Source organism: Lissotriton helveticus, chromosome 11 (genome assembly GCF_964261635.1).
Source record: "Lissotriton helveticus chromosome 11, aLisHel1.1, whole genome shotgun sequence".
Taxonomy (NCBI): domain Eukaryota; kingdom Metazoa; phylum Chordata; class Amphibia; order Caudata; family Salamandridae; genus Lissotriton; species Lissotriton helveticus.
This window is the reverse complement of record NC_136072.1, coordinates 195,546,433-195,571,226: the sequence shown is the minus strand read 5'-3', so window position 1 is coordinate 195,571,226 and position 24,794 is coordinate 195,546,433. Positions and strand designations below refer to the sequence as shown.

Here is a 24,794-nt window from a genome sequence, read left to right as displayed (position 1 = left end):
AATATTTGCTGTACCCTGATTTCTACACCATTATTTGTGCACTGTATAGGTTTAACAGTCAAACTGCAACTCGGTGTGAATTATGTTGCCATTTCAATGGAAAGTGTGCTGTCTGTAAAAGACAGTGCGATATTACACCACTCTTTAGTTAAATATTTGTGACAGTGTGCATCAAAATGCACCACCGACTACTTCCCACACCCTTTCCACTTTGCTGCTAAATTGGCAGGACCCATTTGCTATACTTTTTTTGTATGTGTGATGCTTGGATTTGTCACAGTCCCCATGTCTTCAGGAATGTGACACTGATGGCAACACACCAGCTCTGAAAATTGTTCAGGCACTACTGATTGCTTCACAACAAAATATATGGTTCAATTCTTTTATTAAAATTTTACAAAGAAGCAGGAAACAAACCACGGTGCCTTCAATTCACCTTGCACTTCTGGGGCTATACAAAGCCCCTTATCAGTATGAACACATTCTTGCAGGTGTCAGCATGACAAACAGTCCCACCCTTCCCCTCACCCACTTTCCACTCGCTTTCAGGCAGCAATGAAAAGTCTCTGGTGTCAATGTGCAGTCTAAGATTAATGGTTTGGCGGTTTTGAGGCCATCTCAATTAAGCGTACAAGAGTTCACGGAAATCCTGTGCAAGGAGGGCTTAAAAAGGGTGCCATAAGTCTCTGAACGTCGATCCCTGGCCCACTAGTAAGAAAGTTATCTTCTCCGTGCCTAATATGTGCCAAAGCCTATGGAGCCAGCCGGTAAGGGAGGGTATCTGTTGTGTGCCCCAGTGGCTAAGCATGCTCTGCATGGCGGCTCCCAGTGCTAACCCTATTTGTCTGCCTCTCCTGGATTTCAGAGGGTATGTTAATGGATTTGGAAGGGCAAGTATTATATATGCGGGAAATCGTGGCAGCTGGGTGTCTCGGTGAGAGTCAATTCCATCAAGGACTTGAGACCAGTATTACTTTATCTGTAGGCAGTCCCATAAAATATGTACGAATGTTCGTGGTAGTCTACAACCACGCCAGCAATCTGTACTTTGTGATGGAACCGTCTTGTGTTTCTGCACAGGGGTATAGTACCAGTACATAACAATTTTTGTGAGTGTCACGTTACTGGCAGTGTGTCTAGCTCTTTTCCCTCCCATTCTTTACTGCTCAGCTGCCTACCCAAGTCTTTCACCCATCTGTCTTAGCTCGCATTGTGCAGGTGCTTGTTCCTGGAAATCAGGAGTGCATATAGTTCCAAAATCAATTTCTTGTCCGAGGTTTTGGTGAGGAGGTATTTTTCAAATTGCGTATGGTGTCTCTGCTCTTTAGGCTTAGTTCGTGGGTGTAGTGTCCAATGACACAGCTGTAGGTATTGCCGGCGCTCCGATTCAGTGATGCCATAGTCTGTGCAGACTTGGTGAAATGAGAGGATTCCCTCCTCATCGAATAAGTGACCCGTTAAACGGCACTATGAGTGCAGCCACTTTGTGAATATTATGATTCCCATTCCGTGAGTGAAATCTGGTTTGTTGAATAGCGGAGTCAGAGGTGAGGCGAATGTAGTCGGGCCATGTAGGATGTTCATCTGATCCCACATCACCATTGTTGCCCGCATAATAGGAGAGAAGTAAAGGTTCTGTCTGTCGACTGTGTGTTTTCTTCTGAAAGGGAACATTTGGGAGGGAATGTGCCAGCTATGTCTCTGTTTTGGAATAATAGTGTTTATCTTATTCAGTGAGGCTCCATTGCACCACGTAGCCAGCTGTGCTGCCTGGTAGTATAGGTGACGGTCGGGATCCCTAAACCTCCTTTGCTAGGAAGAAGAAAGCAAATGGATTTCTTTGTGGGGTTTCCATCCCTGCCATATAATTTTCAACAGCTCGGACTGCAATTTAGGAATCATACCAGCTGGTGGCTGAAGGGTAAGGGTCTGGAAGAGGTACAGAATCTTTCGAAGAGTAAGAGTCGTCATTTTGATCGCTGCTACCCTACCTAGCCAGGAAATTTTGTGGTGTTTCCACCGTTGTAGATTGGTGTGGATTTGCCTAAGCAATTTACGGTAATTAATGTCAGATGTGGCCTGCATTGTTGAAGCAAAATCAATCCCCAGGTAGGGTATATGACCGGTCGACAATTGGATAGGATGTTGCTTCTTCAGTAGGTCAACCATCTGATGGGGAGGGAGAGGCGAAGTGCTAGTGATTTCTTGACATTGATCTTAAAGCCCGATGCCTTGCCAAATACCTCTAGCTCCCTGAGGAAGGCTTCCAGGGACGTGTCCGGTTTGTCGAGGGTTACAAGGATGTCGTGTGCGTATAGATTTATGCTGTGTTGGTCACTCCCACAGGGTACCATGGTGATAACAGGATCATCTCTGACTCTCTGGGCCAACAGCTCCATGTAGAGGGAGAACAGCAGGGGTGATCAAGGGCACCCCTGTCGTGTACCTCTACCTATCAGTAAGGAAGCGGATGTATATCCGTTAATCCTAAATGTCGCTGTGGCGAAGCGGTAACAATTTAAGATCTGGGTCTTCATTTTCTCTGCTAGGCCAAAATGCGGGAGAACTTGTTCTCGATAGGGACAGTGAACTTTGTCAAAAGCCTTTTCTGCATCTACCGCTAGCAGAATGTAGTTACCTGGCTCCCCGAAAGCTTTCTCTTTAATGTGAAGCATGTGTTTAGTGTTATCGTTTGTCTGTCTTTGAGGGATAAAGCCCACCTAATCTGGGTCAGTCAGTGAGGGTATAAAGGATTAAGCCTGTTGGCCAGGATAACCATATGGAGGCCGATAGCATAGACGCCGGGATCACCCCTAGTTCTGCAAATGTGTTAAAGAGCTGTGTCAAGACAGGCACCACCGAGGGACAGAAGGTGTTCAAGAAGGCCTGCATAAAGCCGTCTGGGCCTGGAGACTTTGGCGGCTTCAGCCGGGACATTGCCGAAATAAATTCCTCGATGTGAATCGCTCCGTCCAGCTGTTAAGTTTGTTCTGAGGTTAAAGAGGCCATCCGAGCACCTAGTAGATATATTTCTCACAGTCTAAACAGTCTCAACAGTCTCTCGAGGGCTCGCCACGCAGTGATGAAGTGCTTCTTCCTCTGGGCATCTGGTGCCTCGCCCAAGAGTCTTGGGTCGGACCAGGCATTCCACCAAGTTTTGACAGCAGGAACACGGTGCTTCACTGACGGCAGGGTCCACCACCCCTCTTTAGCTAAGGCGCTGCCCTGAAGTTCCAGCTCCCCCTCCTCACCTCTGCTGTGCTCTTGATGGGGGCCCTGGTCCTGGGGATGTTCTGGGTCCTGTTTGCAGCCTCTGGATTTCCTGCCATCATCAGGCGACAGTGCCTCGCATCTCGCAGGCCCCGCCTCAGGCCCACCGCGGGTATGACAAATGCAGCTTGCTGGTCCCTGGTGACGGCCGAATTCCACGGCACCAACTCTTGGCCTTGACGGCGTCTATCCCAGGGTCCGGTTTCGTGCCCGCTGCATGTCGTCAAGCGAAGGTTCGTCTCCCAAGGACTCGCTGTGCAGCGATGAAATGCTTAGTCTTCGAGGCCTCTGGTGCCTCGCTCACAAGTCCTGGGTTGGACCTGGTGTTCCGCCAAGTTTTGCCAGCTGGAACACAGTACTTCACTGGCACCAGGGTCCACTGTGCTGTGTTGGGCCAACGGCAGAGGCGAAGGAAAGTGTCCTGCCTCACCGCCATCTTGGCCACACCCCTCCCAACAAAATTTAGCCTTTGTGAAATGTCGATTGACCAGATAATCTGTTTAGTCCTCCATTTGTGAAAATTAATATTGATCCTTCTGTAACCCTTTTCCCGAATGGTGGTCTGTTGCTGTGCTGTTGCGAGAAGGGATTATGAAGATTTAGATTGTGTTTGTGATTAACGACCAATGTAAAAAAGAAAAAACAATAAAAAGCAAGATTGTAGACTGCATTACTGATTGTGACAGCACCGTCACTTGTTTAGGTGAAGCACAATAATCCTTTCAATGCATACCAATTACTTCAAAATGTTTGCCCTAGAACAAGGTAAACTAATTCTGTCTTACATCCTTGAATGATTGTCTTGCTTACTTGACAGAATCTCAATAAAAGATGCATATTTTTAGATTATTTGATTGCCGTCGCCTTAGGTAAAATTTAATGCTCACGATTGCTGGTGTTTTCTGTCAGGACAAATTTATTTGATAGGAGGCACAATAGGAAGGATCGTGGGATATTTCTTTTCAGCTGCAAAATTAAGTAAATAATTGTTCTCCTTTTTGTGTTTTATTATCAACTTCGAGATTGCTGATTCTTGCTTCAATCAATAAGTAGTGATATCACATAATTGTTTGCTCAAGCAGTCTGAGGCAAGGTTATTCCCTGGTAGGGGCTCCAAGGAACAAGTGATTTAGTCACAGTGGTGTTTAAATTAGACACTTCACAATGAATGATTCCTTCAGGTCCGTAGTGACCATAACAGTATGTTTCTAGACTATTTTACAGGTGTTTTCTACATTCTGTGCAAATGAATTTAAACAAGAAGACTTAAAATTGATATTGTTTTTTTATTAGCTTGCAGTCCGACGAGCAACTGTGAAGCGGTTATTTACACCTGTTCTTGTGGGAAGTGCTCTGAAAAACAAGGGAATTCAGCCACTTCTAGATGCTGTTTTAGACTACCTGCCGAATCCCTCTGAAGTTCAGAATATTGCGATTCTCAATAAGGAGTAAGTGCCAATAGTTCTGCAATTTGGAGTTAAGTTGCTAATTCTGCATGTATTAGAAAAGTGTCCTATAAGTAAATGTATGGATCTATTCATACAAATCTCCTTTTGTGCCTAATTTTTATTTTTTTATTACTGGTTTTTTTATATGCCCTTTATTTATTTATATTTTGTATTTCGCCTACAAGATCCTAGAGCGTCAGAGTGCTATACAAATGACAGCAAAAACATATTCACAAGGAAAGGGGTAAAATCGCAAGAACATGGCAAGGGTAGCAAGCCAAGATGGGAGCGACCCTGATGGGCTGGACCTCAGAAATGTTGTAGATTGCAATAGATAAGTAGACGGGTGAGGATATGTATGTGCCATAGATCTACAATGACCTGTAGTGTGAATGTAGATGAAGCCTTTCACTCTGATGCTAAGTGGAGACTTCATGAAAAATTATAGTCAGGAGAGAGTCTTTTGAATTGTTTCTTTCAAGCTGGCTGCAAGGGTATTGTCCGGATGAGAGGGGGGGGAGGGAAGAGAGTTCCGAATTTTAAGTTCACAGTCTAAGGAGGATTGATCGAGACTACAATTTGTTTTGAATGCTTAGGCTTAGAGAAGAAGAGATCCAGTGCTTCGATGACTGACCAGCGTTGCTGCAGAGCTTCAGTTTGTTGGTCATTTAGTGGTAATCATCTGTACATATGATCATAAGAACAATGCAGGTAATTTCCCTGCATTGTACCAGAATGGTACCACCATCTGCCTTTGATAGGGAGCCAGCCAAGTGTATGACAGGACCGGGGAAGATGTAGTTGACGTGACCAGATGCTGTAACCTGGTGCGCAGCAGCAGCTTAGGACAAGCTTTGACCAGGACTAGGTTAGTTTTAGGAATTCTGGCAAGAATAGTGTTCCCTCAGTCGACTCTAAGAAGCAGTATGGTTTGGATGATTATGTAAAGGGTTTAATCCCACGGTTGAGTTTCAGTTGGCAGTCTGCTTTTTTAGCAGCAAGTTTGATGGGATGTATGACGTTAAAACGCATACTTTTACAACGCATACCGTTACAACGCATTTTTTACAACGCAAAAACTTTTACCACGCATACCATTACAACGCATGTTTTTACAACGCTAGTACTTTTACAACGCATGCCATTACAACGTAAGTATTGGTAAGTATATAATATTTTATATTAAAATAAATGTAATTAATATAATTTAATTTAATTTAATTTATTTAATCTAATTTTTTTTACCTTGTACCCCTGTACCCCAAAAACCCAAATTAACCCAGAAACCTAAAAATACCCCTGTACCCCAAAAACCCAAATTAACCCAGAAACCTAAAAATACCCCTGTACCCCAAAAACCCAAAACTGTCCCTGAACCCTAAAAATACCCTTGTACCCCATAAACCCAAAACTGTCCCTGAAACCTAAAAATACCCCTGTACCCAAAAACTGAAAACTGACCCTGAACCCTAAAAATACCCCTTTACCCAAAAACTGAAAACTGACCCTGAACCCTAAAAATACCCCTTTACCCAAAAACTGAAAACTGACCCTGAACCCTAAAAATACCCCTTTACCCAAAAACTGAAAACTGACCCTGAACCCTAAAAATACCCTTTTACCCAAAAACTGAAAACTGACCCTGAACCCTAAAAATACCCCTTTACCCAAAAACTGAAAACTGACCCTAAACCCTAAAAATAACCCTTTACCCAAAAACTGAAAACTGACCCTGAACCCTAAAAATACCCCTTTACCCAAAAATTGAAAACTGACCCTAAACCCTAAAAATACCCCTTTACCCAAAAACTGAAAACTGACCCTAAACCCTAAAAATACCCCTTTACCCAAAAACTGAAAACTGACCCTGAACCCTAAAAATACCCCTTTACCCAAAAACTGAAAACTGACCCTAAACCCTAAAAATTTCCCTTTACCCAAAAACTGAAAACTGACCCTGAACCCTAAAAATACCCCTTTACCCAAAAACTGAAAACTGACCCTAAACCCTAAAAATACCCCTTTACCCAAAAACTGAAAACTGACCCTGAACCCTAAAAATACCCCTTTACCCAAAAACTGAAAACTGACCCTAAACCCTAAAAATACCCCTTTACCCAAATACTGAAAACGTTAAAAAAAACCAAACATATAAAATATTAAATATAATTATATACTTACCAATACTTACGTTGTAATGGCATGCGTTGTAAAAGTACTTGCGTTGTAAAAACATGCGTTGTAATGGTATGCGTTGTAAAAGTTTTTGCGTTGTAAAAAATGCGTTGTAGTGGTAGTGCGTTCTAAAAGTTGCGTTGTAAAGGTTGTTCACCAGTTTGATGTGGTCATTGACGTTCAGTCTACTACTCGGAGTTCAGCAATCAAGGGGAGTAGTCATGTCATGCTAAGACGCCCCCCCTCGGTGAACAAAGAGGGAGACTGTGGCAAAAAGAGGTGGAAATCTTTCATGAGGATTGAGCTTTAGATGGTGAAAAATCATCCAGGACTTGAATATGTCAATGATTATGACCAAGCAAGATATTGCACTAGATGAAGAAACTTTTAAGTAAAAATGGGCATTGAAGGAATCTGGCTCTTTATATAGTGGAACAAAACGAAGTACACTGTATAAAGAGTCCAGGCAACCCTTATTGGTTTACAGAGGCATTTTAGGCTTATCGGAGGGTAGTGCTACGCATTTGTTGCACTCACAGATGCAATAAATGAGACACACTCTCAAGAATAAAGCCAAGACCAATTTAGAAATTTAAGTTGTATTTTTATGTAAACTTTGATACCAAGAACTTTATCAAGTTAGTACTTTTTTTAATATGAATTTTTACAGGTAAGTAAATAGAGTACTTGAATGCGTTTTTAATGCAACAGTACTTACTTATGGAGAAAAGGCATATGTTGCATAAAGTTATTTATGATCGGTTTCTGGGAATCTTCTTCGGGACTTAGGGGTCCAAAGTACCACCAGCTGTTATTTGTTATTTGCCCTGTGGCGTCCAGTTGCAGAGATGCTGGTTGGGTTGGTAGTTATGCACGCTACTCTGGCAGAAAGAAGGGGGGGGGCACCTAGAAACAGGGGGAATTGGGGACAAATTTGGGAGCTCCCAAACGTGGGGGTGGGGTGGGGGGCCCAGGGGTCACAAGAGTCCTGGGAACAAGGGGGCCCAGCTGCTTTGTCAGTACCCGGGCTGAGGTGCACAGTTGAAAGATCGCTTGGCCTCTGTTCGTCCTCTGTTCGTCCTAGAGCCTTGTGGTTGTCGGTCTCGCTGGTTGAGGGTGCAAAATCAGGACAGGTGGGTCTCTGCAGTGCTGATGCCACTCAAAGAATGCTCGGTGTCGTTGGAGCCATGGATTGGAATCTTACGGTCTGTTTGCTGCAAGCGGTCTGGTACCCCGAGTATTTGTCCTATGCAGCTCCGGTTGGTCCTGGTGTCCTCTCAATTGGTGGGACCTTCAGGAGCACAGGGCCTCTTCCTGGGGAGGCTGCTGCATTGGGCTAGCCAAGGAGCGGCAACACTGGGAACCTGACTTTGCTCTTCGGTGCCTGTGGACTAAAGGGGAGTAGCTTTTCTACTCCAACTGAGATTGCTGACAATTTGCAAAGGGCTTGCAGTCTCCTGGGGTTTTTGAAAGATGCTTAGCTGCAGGACGAGTCGCTCTTCATGATTGTTGAGACTGATGCAGGCAGGACTTGGTGCCAAAAGTCCACAGCAAGTCTTTGTTCTCGCTTTTCTCACTGTACTTCTTTGTTCCCTTCTTGATTCATCGAATTGATGTTCCTGGTGTCAAAGGTGCTACATAAATGCTCAATTTAGGGTCTTTACAGGGAGTGACAGGTAGTAGCCAATGGGCTGGTTACCTTCTAGCATGTCTACACCCTCTGTATGACCACTTCCTTTGGGAAGTGGGCATAACCTTGTCCCAGAGAGCCTAATTCTGCCACAACTAAGATCGTAGAATTCTAACATTCGTATTCACATCATGTTGTCCACCTTAGAATGGAGCTAGCCTGAGAGGGGAACACGCCTCATGACGTTGTAATTTTCCCATCTGTCCTGGTGCCAAATGGGCCCGGTGCAGGGGGTGGCATTTCCCCTGTCTGAAGTATTGCATCGCATATCAAAGCAGGCAGAGGTCTTTGAAACCTCCTGCCTTGATATGCTGATCACTTAGCCATTCTGTTTGGAGGAGGTGACAATAACTATGTCCGGAGCTGGCACTGTTTCTGCCCTCCGTGTGCGCAGGCTCTCACCTGCAGGTGGTTGGAAACCTCTGTGGTTGTGGCACGCTGGTCTAGATCAATCAGCTAGTACACTAGTAGTTAGTAGGTTTTCAGAGGGTACACTGATTGCAGTGATGAATTTATTAATATGAGATGTTTGATGCCAAACCGTTCTAGTTTCAGTGAAGCCATCATGTAGCTGGGGCACTTGGAAATATCCGTGTCCAGCACGTGTCCTCAAAATAGCTTCCCTGTTCACTTGTGATATCTAAGAATCAACATACACATCACAGGGTATTTCTGCACATGCAGATATGTCCACACATGTAGTATTTGGCACCTTCCTTAGGCCTGTAAGACCTGCTGCGGGGGTGACTTAACTATACTGCATGTAGTGTCTTCAGACATGGCACACTAGAGGTGTGTTATGTCATGTCTTCACTTTTCTCTGCCCCATGGCATGCAGCCTGCAGTGGCAGTTTCCATGTTGATGATGAGGGGTCCCTTAGGGTAGCACAATCCATGCTGCAGCCTATGGGACCCTCTTTAGCCTCCTTGCCCTAGGTTCCAGGGGTACCATTTATTAGGGACTTACAGGAGGTGCTAACGGTATTGCGAATTGGGCGAACTATTTTACAGTTTTAGGGAAAGGTATGGTGCTGAGGACCTGGATAGCAGGAACCCAGTGCATTTCTTTCAAAATTGCTTCAAATACCAGGCAAAACGTAGGAGTGGCCATGTAAAAAAGGGTCACTTTCCTACAGGTATCATCAGCTTGTTGGTGGTAGGAAAGGCCAGAGACCATAAGAAGTGCACCTAGTAGTTGGAGGTAGAGGTTGAAATGAGTAGGGGGTTAGCACAGATCCTTCAAAGACACCCTGAAGGATGCAAGGTGTGACAAAGCATGCTCAGGTCAGGTCCAAGTGAGTTATTCTCTTGATAGGAAGAAAACCTATTCAGTACTGATGCAGTCTTGTAGAGTGTCATGATGAAGATATTTGGTCGATTGTGTAGATGTCTGCAGCGACAATAAAGATGAATCTGTTCCTATTGTCTGGTATTCTGAATGCATTATTGGTTATTTGGAGCATGGTGGCCTCCATACTTGACTAGGCCTGTAATGAAATTATGACTTTCAGCAAATTGTTTTCTTTTATGAAATGATTTAGTTGGATATTGACAGTGTTCAAGGATGTTGGTTAGCAACAGGAGTCCTGAGGTACAATAATAGTTTTTAGTCCTTCGGGATTGTCATTAACTCAAACTGATGAGTTTAACCCAATGGGACATGAGAATATTACACATATATGGACCTTCTGAGGCAGGTAGAAGTGATTTGAAAGCATTAGTTTGGAAATGTTGTAGAGCTCAGGCTGGGGGTTGTCCCTAAAGGTAGAACAATTGTTGGGTGTTTTGGTAGTAAGGGTACAGTAGGGATTGGTGGGTGTCGTGAGAATCAAGGATTCAATTGATCGGATCTTGGTATAAACGAAGTAAGCAGATTTTTCATTCTTTTTGTCAGGACTGGGTATCGTCATTATTCAAGTCCGCAATCTTAATCTCATTTTGTTTAGCATTAACCTTGTATTGAAGTTGTGGAAAATATAGTGGAAGTTAGTGGGGGTGAGAAAAGTAGATGGTGGATTGTAGAGGAATTTCAATGAGCTTGTTGGGTATCATACTCACCTAGGGTTTCTAGTACTTTGGAGACCTGGGTACACATGGATATTCTAAGGGTAGTGGTGCACATGTTGTCTTACCCAGGAGAGATCAAGGAAGAGGGGGTTGGTTGTGGCTAATATGTTGCCTGCAGATGCTTGTTATTCGACCCACGGTGTATTGAGAGACTGAGCTGAGTTGCAAAGTCGGAGAAAGGTTTGGGGTCTGAAGAGTTCAAAGGGAGTGTCGACCCTAATGGCAAGAGAGTTGAGTACGTAAATTTTGTGATTAGCAGGCTCATGTCTGTGTTGAGAGCTTATGCTAGATGTGATATTCTTTATAGCATTGGGTAGCTAGGGAATAGTGGCTCGGCAATGGTCAGGGCTTGTATCATTGTTGGGAAGATCGTTAGTGAGTAGGGTTAGAAAAGACATGCATAGTCAATCTGTGGTCATCAGGAATAGGTAGGCAGCGTCCAGAAGGAAGGAGAGGAGTCGAGAGTGAGGGTGAAGAGAGGAGGAGAGTGAATGTTTGGGAGAGTGGGTTGGAGTTGTGAGGAAGGAGAAAGAGAGGGTTAGGGAAGGGCTAGCTTGGACAGAAGTGTTGGATGCAGATGGGAGTGGGGGGTTTAACACCTTTACAACGAATCTTTCATCCCGCATACTGTCAATCCGCATACTTTTATAACAAAACTACCATCACTCCGCAATGCAATTATAACACATGGCATTATATCTTATATACTTTTACCACGCATGCTTTTACAACGAAATTCGTTGTAAAAGCATGAATGGTAAAAGCCTAGGTTTTTAATATTTAAGTTTAAGGTAAGTATATGGTTTTAGTTTGGGGTGTTGGGGTGTATGTTTTAGGGGTTCATGGGGTATTTTAAGGGTGGGGTATATGTTTTAGGTGTTCAGTTGTATTTTATATTATTATTTTCTCATTAATTATTTTATTAGATTATTATTTTTTTAGGGTTCAGGGCTAGGTTTGGGTTTTGGGGTACAGGGTTTTTTTAGGGTTCAGGGCTAGGTATGGGTTTTGGGGTGCAGGGGTATTTTTAGGGTTCAGGGCTAGGTTTGGGTTTTGGGGTACAGGGGTATTTTTAGGGTTCAGGGCTAGGTTTGGGTTTTGGGGTGCAGGGGTATTTTTAGGGTTCAGGGGTAGGTTTGGGTTTTGGGGTATAGGGATATTTTTAGGGTTCAGTGCTAGGCTTGGGTTTAGGGGTATTTTAAGGTTCAGGGGTAGGTTTGGGTTTTGGGGTACAGGGGTATTTTTAGGGTTCAGGGCTAGGTTTGGGGTGCAGGGGTATTTTTAGGGTTCAGGGCTAGGTTTGGGTTTTGGGGTATAGGGGTATTTGTAGGGTTCAGGGCTAGGTTTGGGGTGCAGGGGTATTGTTAGGGTTCAGGGCTAGGTTTGGGTTTTGGGGTACAGGGTTTTTATTAGGGTTCAGGGCTAGGTATGGGTTTAGGGGTATAGGGGTATTTTTAGGGTTAGGTATGGGATTTGGGGTACGGGGTATTTTTAGGGTTCAGGGCTAGGTTTGGGATTTCGGGTACAGGGGTATTTTTAGGGTTCAGGGCTAGGTTTGGGTTTTGGGGTACAGGGGTATTTTTAGGGTTCAGGGTGGGTTTTGGGGTGCAGGGTGTAGTTTTTAGGGTCAGGATGGGTTACTGTTTAAGGGTGCTGGGGTATTTTACGGATTAAGGGTGGGTTATGATTATGGGGTGCAGGGGTATTTAAAGGGACTAGAGTGCGATTTTTTTTTTTTAGGGTGTAGAGGGTAATTAAAAAAATACATTAAAAAAAATATATTTTTATATATATATATATATATATATATCGTGAACTCCGTATCTCTCCTGCAGACGCTGCTTTTTCAGCCGGCAAAACAGGACACCGGACACGGACCTCGAGGTGTTTCAATCTTTATTCAGCAGAAAGTGTCAAAGACGTTTCGGCTCAACGGAGCCTTGTTCACATGACAGCGATAAAGCTTGAGATGTCATCAGTGATGTCATCAGTGATGTCACTGACCATGTCATGAATGATGTAATATGTGACATGATCAGCAGTGGATTGCGGGTGCGCGATATATAGTTAGTGCAACTAACTATATATGCGAATTTCAATGGTTTTGTGTGATTAAAATAAGATTTTGTAAATGCTAATTCCTAACTATATATGGTCTATAACCTATGGTTTTTTCAGTGAATTTTCAAGGTTTTGTAAATGCTAATTCCTAACTATATATGGTCTATAACCTATGGTTTTTTCAGTGAATATATATATATATATATATATATATATATATATATATATATATATATATATATATATATATATATAATATAAAAATAATTCAATTTCTATTAAAAATATTATACGTTTTCTAGGCCTACTTCTGTAACTTTAGTGAATTTATGGAAGTAGTAAATCTTTATCAATTCAGTGTCCTAGACCTGCTGGTGCACTTTTGTGGCTTTTTTTTTTTAAGTATTGGTTGTGTACGAAATTGGATTATTTTTTGAGGTGGGTGACTACCCTCAAAGTCACTAAATTTGTCTGAGCTCAACCCCTTAGCAGCTGAGACACAGAGCAGACAGTCTTAAATTAGGGCAGAGTGTAAAGTATTTACGCTGTCCCAAAACAATAATAAAGTTAGAATGCAAAACATCTGAAGTTATGATTTTTTTTAAGGCTGAAGTAGAAACGGCACCAAAAAGCACAAAGCTCTAGTGAAAGTAAATGGTTGTGGTAGATTGGGACATGTTAGATACACCATTCAGGTTTGCCCTAATCAAACATTTTACCTTCTCATTTAGTCTTTTCAGTCCCAACCAATCACTGGAGTACACTTCAGTGATGCCCAGAACCTCAGATGAGGCAGTTGGAGATTCTCAGGGTCTCAGGCAGAGGCCAACAGTGAGGTTAGATCTAGATCTAGGTCCAGTTGCCATTGAAACTTCGAAGACAAGCTCTTGTGCAACTTGTTTTCTCCTTGTACCCACACAGTTCAGCCAACTGAAGGAGCAGATCCAGTCCTTCATGGTTCCTCTCCGGTTACAGGCAGCGGGCCCAGTCCTCTTCTGATGTTCTGTAGGTTGATGACGTGTTTTAAAGAGCTTGCCTGGGGATGCCACATTTATACCTGGATCTAGGTTGTAGAAGGGGAGGGGGGGACTCCTGGTCCCTCTCTAAACAATAGGGTAAAAGTTCCCAGGGCCTGACCTTTCTACTTTGCAGTATTTCCTGTTTGCCTTCCTGCAAACCTGCCCAAACTGCCTGGTGTCAGGGCATTTTCAAGATGGGGAAAGTCTTTGACCACAGTCAATATGGACTCTGAGGAATTGCAGTGTATATGGGGAGTGTACCATGGCAATCCTATCCCTCCCTCATCCTACTTTAAGATATAGTTTGAAGCAGAAATTGTACCTACAACAAAAGCAGAGATATACGTCTGGTCAAGCAAAAGCACTGTCCATCACCAGCCTGACAAGGGATCCATAAGAATTGTCTTGGCATACTGTTCTCTCGCTTTCAAATGTGCCCTAAGTGTTAAATGTATTGCAACAGATCTTTTGAGCAGGCTTTGACACTGTGCTGTCAAAATGAGGCCCACAATCCCCACCATGCATTTTCTATTGAGCTCAGAGGAGTCATCGCAGCCCATTCAGGTGAGCCAGTTGTTTGTTATTGGGAGGCATTTTAAATTTCTATCACAGCTATTCAAGGCTGAGCACAGGCTGAGAGCTGCTAATTATCCTTCTGACAGTTCAGGAAGGCAAAGGGGCAACTTTCTCAAAGCTACCCTTTCTTAATATTTAGTCAAAATCTGACTGCCATGGAATTGGGTTTTTAATCATTACAAAAAATAGTTTTTAAAATTATTTTTGTAGCTGGTTCCGTTCTCAAGATACAGTGTCAGTATTTTGTGTTGTACTCTGATTTTCAGTTTAAAGAAAAGCGGGTAACCCTGTGTCCCTCAGAACCTGGGTAATTAATGGTAAAACAAATAAGTGGTACTGTTGGGTAAGACAAAAGTGATTTGGCGATGCTGTTAATGCAATTCAAGACTAACGCTCTCCAATACCCACAGCTCTAGAGATTATTACTTAACAGATAAGTCATGTCCAATCACCAATCAACCATGAGACTAGGCCATGCATCGTACAGACGTCACCCCTCGCGCGCTACGTGTTAGAGTAGACGACGCCACGTTGTTGCCAAGTAACCGCACCCGCTGTTTGACGTGCACGTGTTCTCGTGGCAGCGTCTCTACACATGATTTAAACAGAACTGATCGGACGAGTCTGCTGCATTGACTCCATGCCGCAGGCGGATGGGACACTGCACCATCGCCCACAACCGGATTGAAACATATCACGGGTAAGCGCGAGGCCCTTGGGCCAACGCGATCCAATTGATTTCCCCGCTAGTCTCACTGCATTATTTGTAATCGGCACTCAGCTAATTTACCTAGTTATTCACTGCCCCGCACACCTCTCCACTTAATGGCGGGTTATTTCCATCATTACTAAATAGTGAGGCAACTCCGTTTCCCCACCTAACCCGGGCAGCGGCTTACCGCCGGACGACAGTTTCTTCAGAAATAACTACACTACACGTTGGGCACACACTGCCCTCTTGTGCCAAGCATGTAAGCGCTCAGCACTTTTAGACTCAGCCTTTATGGCACCGCGCCTGGGTCAAAACCATGATGTCACCATACAATTCACCTGGCGCATTTTCAACCAATTATAGTGTGAGCGACCGAAACAGGTTACGACGCTTGTTTCTTCCTCCTTGCATGTAGGCAGCAGTCCTAGCCACATACATTCACCTATTGCGGGGTCGTATGTCAACCACAACGACTACTAAAGCATGCACAACTGCATAGAGAAGACGTGAATGCACACACTCCTCACACCTAGTGCGTTAGCCCAGTGTGCTGCACTTTTTAGTCAACCACACTCCAGTATGATCGAATGCACCATATGGAATCGATGATGTAACCTTTTTCATTTTTTCATCCATGAGTGGTTATTCATCAGCAATTATTATGCGAGGTCCTGAACCAGGCAACCCTCTTCCACAGATACTTCGGCCATTGTGCCCTGCTCATTCAGGCTGAGGTTCCCCGGCCCCCGAAAAGTAAGTACCCATGCTCCCTTTTAATTTAGGTGCAACTTCGGTGTCTCTACAGTCTCTCTGATACACAGCTTATTATTTAATTTCAGACTGTCCCGCCATCAAATCAGCCCACCCACACTTCTGTCTTGAGAAAGACCCGCCGTGACCACCAATTGGGGCACCTAAGGGTTGAAACGTCGACGCTTTTCATAGGTCCAGTACCACCAGTATTCCAATAGGAATCTTTGGCTCCAAATCAGTATCTGGCCATTCGAAAACACCTGTATATATTTGTATATAGGAAATTGTTCCCACTGTATATATTTTCCACCTTTTGAGCAGCTAGCACAAATGTCACTCAGTTGCACTTTAACTTTGATTCCGACAGTCTACCCATGCAATGTATGTTAACACTGAATGAAGTCATTCTGTTATAAATACATAGTAAAACCATTTGATTTCATGATTTTTCTGTGAATTACTAATCTCTAGAGCTGTGAGTATTGGAGAGCGTTAGTCTTGGATCGCATTAATAGTACTCAGATTTTCTACATGTGACAGCTAAGCTTGCTGCAGGAAAATAGCTTTTTGAGTCGTGTCACTCTAAGGTCATGCTAACATACATTTTCTACATGTTCCACTTTTAAATTACATGCACACTTTTGTTTTTGTTTTTGAACGTAATTGTATTGGGATATTATATCAACAATTCACACACTGGCCTTTACACCTTTCCAGTTCACTGTAACAGGATTATGTGAGAGTCCTTGTCTTGCCTTACATCAAAGTCACATCTCAATTTCAGCCCCAGTGGGTACTGTGGGAGGGAAGCTGGCATTTCTCAGCTTTATACAGTTCCAACCGTCACAGGCTTTTGGGGGTCTGAATATACCGGGTGAGACTGCCCGCCCCACCCTTCCCTGGTGCTTGTGTGAAACCACCTTTTTCCCCATAATGGATCCCTCTTAAGCCCCAAGATTAGTGAGTCAGAAATGGACATAACACTGTAACTAAGTAGAAATGAGCGGGTGTGGAGTAAGAGTGCATTCCTTTTGGTTATGAACATTTCTCTTTTCAGGTGTTGATGAAGTTTTCACCCTTACCCCATTATTGGCACTTTGACTCCCCATACAAGGCACAGGATGTCCTCAGTGGCTGCCATTAAGTCCTCCCAAGCTTTGGCCAAGTCTAGGAGCCTTATTCCTTGTTTTGCCTCAACGTGTAGCTGGGTGTCCTCTGATATCACCCACGTTTCAGCTCCTGCAACCAGTGGTAGTGTGTAGGAATCGAAGCACTTTTCGAAATACTAGTAAATGGCCTGTTTGCTAACATTAATGCCAAATCGGAGAAGTGCGTGGTGACTTTTTTAGTGTGCGTTTGGGAAAACAACCCCAATATATATTCTGCTGGAGAGTAAGGGATATATCATTCTGTCGCAAAACATGTGTGCACCACTTTCTCCCTTTACTCCTTTAGGCCTAGACAATCCCTTAACATATGATTAAATGCTGCAATCGGCTCTAAAAATCTAGGGCAAGTGGCTTGGGTCCCTGGGTAATTTGTGTTAATTCTCTTAGGTGTTTGGTAAGTCCTATGTGTATATAATACAACTGGATTATGCAGAACCTTATGTTCCTGTAGATTTTAGGAGCATTCTGCTTTCTTTCCCCCCACTCCTCCTCTTTGGTTTCACTTTGAATGTCAGCATTCCCTAATGTTCTAAACTCACCCAGCTTGCACTTGGGAAAGCAGCCCCCCCCCTTTATACTGCAGTGACAGCTTTTGTCATCTCCCTGGTAGTGCATATCAACTGAAGAACCTTATGATCCGGTGGTTCCTCCGCTCCCTTCCCCTACTGGGGATGCACCACTTTTTGTATTGCTCCATACAGCAAAAGGTGTCCCCTTGGAATTTCACACTCTCTCCTCAGGGTACCAAATCCCTGCAGTACACCCACATATAAATCTCTCATCACTTTCACCCCCAGGCTAATCCAGTACTCCAGGCTTTTTCACTGAACTCGTCCTCAGTGGACGGTAAGGCATGTTAGTAGGAGTCCACCCCATGTGGTGTGTTGGTACCATGCACCATACCTTGTGGGCTGAAATGCCTACATAGAGGCGACTTATTAATATTTGAAAGAAAGCTCTTCTCCTCTCAAAAAGGGTTATTTTGACAGGCTGTGCTTGAGGGTTTACTCTCCACTGTAGTGGATGGCCCAATAGGTGCTGCAGTGCAATAGTGGAATTTAACTTCTAGGCCCTAGGTGTACTTTCTATAGCATATACTAGGAACGTGTAGGTAAATTGAATGTGCCAATTAATAATAAGCCAGTTCAGACATGTTTAAAGAGGGACCACAGGCACTCTACTCTAGGTTAGCAGGGGAATAGTGCACAGAGATCTAAAGCCATCAGAAATCTAGTCCAACCTAAATGTGAACAAATCTGGGGTTACCACACGTAAAATACATATATTTCTACAGGATACCTCCTGCTATTAAAAATTGCACTTTTCTTTTTTTTTTTTTCAAGTTGTCATCATTCATCTTTATTCGATTATTAATACTTCATAAAAGAACAATAGAACATGTTAAAATACAATACATAAACTATATAATTCGTTAAATTATATGCAAGTTTAGTTAAAATGTAATTGAATTATGCCATTGCAGTGCATTTTTTTTTTACAAAACTCCCACATAAAAACACACAACACGATGAAGCAACATACAGAGAAAATAAAAGGCTGGTCTACATTGACAAAAACCCTGGGCTTTTAAAATAGGCAGTAAAGATCTGCATCTAAAAGGATTAAAATATTTACAAAACAGAGTAGAATGCTTCAATGTCTGAGAGGAAATTTCTTCACAAGAGCACACTAAAATAGATTCTGTGTCATACTGTCTCAATGAGAAATAGTTTACATCTGATAGAACCCATTCGGAACCTACTTTAGAGTTGATCTTTCCCAGACATTTTTAACCTGGGAGAGATAGGGTTCTTCTTTTTTCAAGTTGAAAATACTTTTTGTGTATAACAATTGCTAATCTTGCTGTCAAGCATCTGAATATGTTTGCGTATTATCACAAAGCCTTCTTGAAGTGTTATAAATATCCTCATGTTGTTAGATTTTTTTCTGAGTGTACAGTTTTTGTGTTCGAACCACTGTAAGTAATGCATGCTGATCTTGCATTTTTATAGCGCGCTCACGCTTTTTGTAAATGCTTTCCATTATTGAATCGGATATACAAATATGAATAACATGCATATACAGATGTAAGGCTTGGGTTAGTAGCAGACAGTCCTCTTTCCCACAATCATACTGTGGTACTTAAACTGGCATCCAAACAACTTGAGCTGCCAGAGGTTGATATTGGCCTACTTATCCAATGGACAAAATGCATATGAAAGCTCGTCCTTGGCGTCCACTGTAGCACAGCCCTGTTCCCACCAAACTCTCCATGTAAACGAAGTTAAGAAATGGGCACTTTGTTGTTAGTTTTATATAAAAAGAATAAAAGTAAGTTGTGACCTTCAATTGGCATAGTCAATCTGTTTCATATAATAGTTCAAATGTAATGTATATAAAGATGAGCCATTGGGATCCTCAGCACAAAAGTTGAGTTTTGATGTGAAGGCTCCAAGTTGAACGATATGTGACCTGTCTTCAAGAAACTGTTCCACACTCTGTGGTTGCACCTCTTATCTAACAGTCAAATAATCATTGTATCAAAGACTGAAAAGTCGACCATAACTTCTTGTGTTTTCTTATAAATAGTACTGAGAACAGTTTTGCCATAAAACGTGAGACTGGAAAAGACACTAACAACCTAGTTGGTATCTAAGGCATGCAATCGAGAAAGTAGGTATATTCCCATTGAACTCCATGGAATTGAAGCTAATCGTTTCACTAGGGCTGCCAGAGCTTTATATGTTGGATTGTGGATTTTGGGTACCAAATGCACTTGGTCTCCATAAAAACTGAGATGGCTGTAAGACCCATAGGAGATAAGTGTAGATATTAAAAATAGCCTAACAGGGGAAATGCTAGTGATGCCCTATAAGAAATAAGCATAGATTTAGAATAAAGGCCAAAACCACCATCATGGTATGGAGTGAGGGCTACACTTTTTGCAGCCAATCCAGAATATCAACAGTAAAGATTTCTTTTGTTGCTAAAAGGATAATAACTGGTGTTTTACCAGTACCGACTTTACACTGGCCAAAGTTGAGCTGCTGCTGGGATGCAACAGGCCTATGTTTTAGCCTGAAATGGACTGGATGAAAAGTTGTAGACATGTTTTAAAAACATTCCCACAGCAAAATTAAATTGCAGATAAGACTTGAATTCTTATCACACCTTGGAACTTCATTGCAAGTTTTTCTAATGCAGTTCTCAAAGCCAGTTTGAACTGCTGCTTTGTACATCATGTTTCTTTACAAACATTTGTCTATTTGGGTTTAGTTATACACATCAAGAAAAATGTTATACAATTTGTACATCAAAGCACTATTTGCACAAAAGGATAGCATAACGCCGTGCCTCTAAACTACACAGTGGCCCTTTATGGCTGCCACAGATAGCTGAAAGTCAGGAATTAAAGTTACTAGTTGAAATCAAATGTTGAGATTCCCAAAAGTAAAATACGATCACAGGTGAGATATGAATGTATTAAAAAGTTGTCTAAAACCATTGGTTACAACCTGCAGCTCCAGAACAAATGGCAAAATCACCCTCTAGCTGCACCTCTATATCAAAAAGGGACTTTTACACACTATACAACTCTTCCAAAAGGGACACACACCATCACACACCATCCAACCATACATAGAAGTTTCAACATGCAAGATTTCTCGTAAGACCACAGGACATAAAAGGCCAGACCAGTAGCTGCTTTGTGCTTTAAAAATAACCATAACTCATCATAAAAGTATTAATTGAAGTGCACGGTGGGAGACACAATTCAAATTACATAGAGGAGTAGAACTTTTATAGTAAAGAATTACCCCAAATGCTCTATCCTTTTATATAATTTGGATTGGTTATGGGGTGGCTTCTGATTAAAAAAGGATGAACTTCATCAGTGCATGTGTTCTTAGATCAAATAGTTGTGAAACCATTATTAACAGGTCTCTTTGTTTCTTGTAGGAATTCCGCTGATCCAACTAAGATTATATTAAGCCCAGCAAGGGACAGCTCCCAGCCATTTGTAGGCCTGGCTTTCAAACTTGAGGTGGGTTCTAAATTATGATGATGCTTCACTCCTCAAACTGTGGTTTCGCTAGTTGGAAGCTTTGTGTATTGAATATATATTGTAACATAAAATATGGCTCTGCATAGCTCATCTTTATGTGACTTGTTGCAATGCATTTTTGGAAGATCTGACTCTCTAAATGCATTTTTGTTAAAGCATACTTCTCGTCTGGGCTGCGGTTTCACCAAGAAGGTAGTCTTTCTGGTGGAAGAAAAGAAAAAACGCTCTTGAGCCTTTTTGATGCATGTAAATGGGTGAGGGCTGCTATTGACTGCCGTATAATGTATATGGTTATAAATGATGGAAAGAGTTTTTCAATTTTGATTTTAAAGTTAGTTGGTGATGTTTAAAGTTTGTTAATGTTTGCACTATATTTTCTGCAAAATAAAAAAAAAGTATGTATTCTAAGATGATTTGGGGAAACCACTACGAATTTAAAAGAGTGTGGCAATTAACATGTAACTATGTTACCACTTTGAGTTTAAGAGAGGCTTATATTCCAATAAATTATGGAAACCAAGATGGACTTTTTACTTTTTGAGATCTGATTGAATTTCAGTGTAGGGTATTGTTACCTATTGTGGTTAATTTGTGACCTTTTTGGGTACAACAGTTAATGGAGGCAAAAACGGTACACAATTCTGTACATGGTGTTTTGCCTCAAATAACCCCACAGCTCTTTTAAGAGTTTTTGTTTTCATACCTACTTTCAGCTGTTTCATTTCAAAGTACTACATGGCCTAGCTTTGCTACTTTGAGTTCTAGTATGTAAGGTGTGATATACAAACATATAGATATGTAAACTTTTCATCTCAATTATGGGATCTGCTTTAGTGTTTATCACCATACAATGCTTTTATTACTTGGATTACTCTTAAAATACATAACATTTAGTTTAAAACACATGCAGTCCTTATTAACTAAATCATCCATTAAATACACTTCATACATTTCATTCAATCTTCTTCAAAAAAGTTGTCCACCACATATATAACGGCCACACTTTCCCCTATATATTACATTTTTAATCTTTTCCATGTTTTGACAGTTTGCAACCTGAACAGAATTGGTTTGACCTGATCAATGAATCTGTAGGTAGAGGGAGCATAGCAGGAGTAAGTTCATTGGGTTCTTACCACAGGTACACAAAACGCGTCCACCTCTGGTCCCCAAGAGGCAACACTAACGGCCCTATTAAGATGGCGGGCGAATCGCCCCCGCCGATCCGGCGGTAGCCACTGCCGGCCCGGCGGGGGCGATCCACCCGCCATCCTCATATTAAAGATCCCCGCCATATTACCATGGCAGGGGGTCCGCGGCGGACGGAAAGACAGTCTGCCGCTTATCCGCCCGGTCGATTACTCAACCGGGCGGAAAAGGCTTTAATATGGTAGCGGTGTCAGAAAGACACCGCCAGCCATATTATGATATGGGGTATGCAATGCCTTCCGCCACGGAAAGGCATGCAGAGTCTGCTTGGGGGGCCCGTTGCGGGCCCCCAGGGACTCCGGGGGGGTGGGGGGTGCACATGCACTTCCATGCACAACATGGCAGACACCTCGCGGTGCCTGCCTGACTAGAAATTTTTTTTTACCACCACAGGGGCAGCCCTAACCACCTGAACCAGGGGTTATATTAATTTTTACAAACGGAGGTTCTGATGTGTGCAACAAACATTAACATATCATAAAAACAATAAAATGAAAAGAAAATAGGAGAAAAGTATTTTGGCCCATGAAAGAATGATTGAAAAAAAGATGTACGTGTAATTATAGAAAAATACAAAATTTATTTAGATTTAAAAGATCATGTAAAGCTCAGATTTGTTGTCGGTATAACGGAAACATTGTGAAACATATACAAAACCAGACAAGTGGCAAACACATAGAGGTTACATAAACAAAAGAGTTCTAGAAACCATACAAGAACTCCTGTACACAAAACAATGTCTCCTCCTTAATTTGTGGCCACAGTAGCGTCAACGGCGTTTCGACCGTTGTCATAAGTACATGGTCATCCTCAGGACAATACGTTAACTGAGCTTATCAACAGCCAATCTATAATACACAAAACACTTTATTCACACATGGACCAAATGCAGAAACTAGCAAGCTCACTAAAGGAAGGAGAATAGTGTTCACAAGAAGTAAGAAAAACAGGTAACTAGGCTAACCCATTTCGAATGTGACAATTAATCAGAGAATCCGAAAATGGTGTCACCCAAAGAAAGGGGGGGGGAAAGAAATTACGCCACCAAGAAAAATGAAAAAAAGCGTGCTTAATAACACTCACTTCAGCGTTGTAAAATCGCATACAAGTAAAAGCCAAGAAGTGCTTGTATCATACAATTTCTGAAATACAAGCAAAGGACTCAAGTTACTGTCCCAATACTGATGCCTCACAATGCAAAAGGAATTAATAGTAATGCAGAAGCTACTTACAAAATAGCAAACCGCTATAAACTCCGTTTCCAAATTCGACTAGCTGCAATAATGTGCGTCAGGAACTGAATTCCAACATAGTATTTTAAAGAGAACTCAATAAAGAAAATCGCCACAAATCCATCAATGTCGTGGCACCCAAACTGAAAAGGGGAAGGAGAATTTTTTTTATGAAATACGACTAATTGTCAAACCATTTAGACATGCCGTAGACTAAATACTGCAGGACTGAAAAGGAGCTTACCGAATATAACTTAAGTTCGGGCTCGTCATGATCTCATTGAGCAGCAATTCGGACTGAAGGTCCGGGCGCAATGCATCAATTATATGCAAATGCGCATGCGCGTCCAATGCGGGAAAGCAAGAAGGGGACTACGTTCGAACACTAGCTGGGGCAGCGCCATCTTAGAGTGCACAATGTGCAATCGCGTTATTGCGCAAATCATAAAGAAAACACCCGAAAAGTGAAAGGAAAACAACTTTTTGTATCAAAGACCAGCTTTGAAATATGTTGTGATAAGTAAAAGCCTTATTATTAATACTTATCTCAACGTTTGCAGATCTCATTACTACATTGTGGGACATGATCCAAAAACAGTTACAAAAACAGAATATTTACAATTCACGTCCACTATCAAACATTCAATGCATATGCTTATAGCACTAAACAGTGTGTGCAGAAGGAATCATATGTTCATAAAAAGAAGCCCACTACTAAATATTCCAAATTTACAATGTCATATAGGGGCGGCTTATCCAAATTACTAAAAATACCACATTCTAGTATGAACATATTACTCTGTAGCTAGAGAAGCAACTTATGCATACGAATCATATTACAATGAGAGAATACCTGTAAAAATTCAGATGCTGTTACATTACATTCTAAATGATAACATGCAAAACAACAATACTAGATGCATTTTATACGCAATCCCGCAAATAGCATAACCAAGATAAAATCTTCTTCTAAGGAAAACCAATACAGTATTGTCAATAGTGTGGGAACACAATGATCTTAACCAAACGTTAAAGAGTGACATTCCTCCATCGTGTTAAGCCCCTGATTAATGCTATTACAGCGAAGAATCCAGTGGCATTCAGTTTTGTTTAAGATATGAGTGATGCTCCCACCCCGTGGAGGTGTGCGTATTACATCAATGACTTGCCATTTCAAATCATATGGTGCATTGTTCATTTCCAAGAAATGAGACACTAGAGGGGCATTCTCCGTTTTGCATCTTATACGGCTTTTGTGTTGGCCCAGACGGATTTTAATTTTTTGCGTTGTCTGCCCAATGTAAATCAAACCGCATGGACACCAAATTGCATATATAACATTTTGTG

General features: G+C 42.1%; 1 protein-coding gene across 1 annotated transcript in view; it reads left to right on the top strand.

Moving 5' to 3' along the window:
- GFM1 (G elongation factor mitochondrial 1) overlaps positions 1–24,794 on the top strand; it is a 176,600-nt gene that overhangs the window by 70,286 nt on the left and 81,520 nt on the right. Inside the window, exons 7-8 of the mRNA XM_078667074.1 lie at positions 4,564–4,718; positions 20,901–20,985. Coding sequence (XP_078523200.1) covers positions 4,564–4,718; positions 20,901–20,985 — 240 coding nt within the window. The remainder of the gene's footprint in view (positions 1–4,563; positions 4,719–20,900; positions 20,986–24,794) is intronic.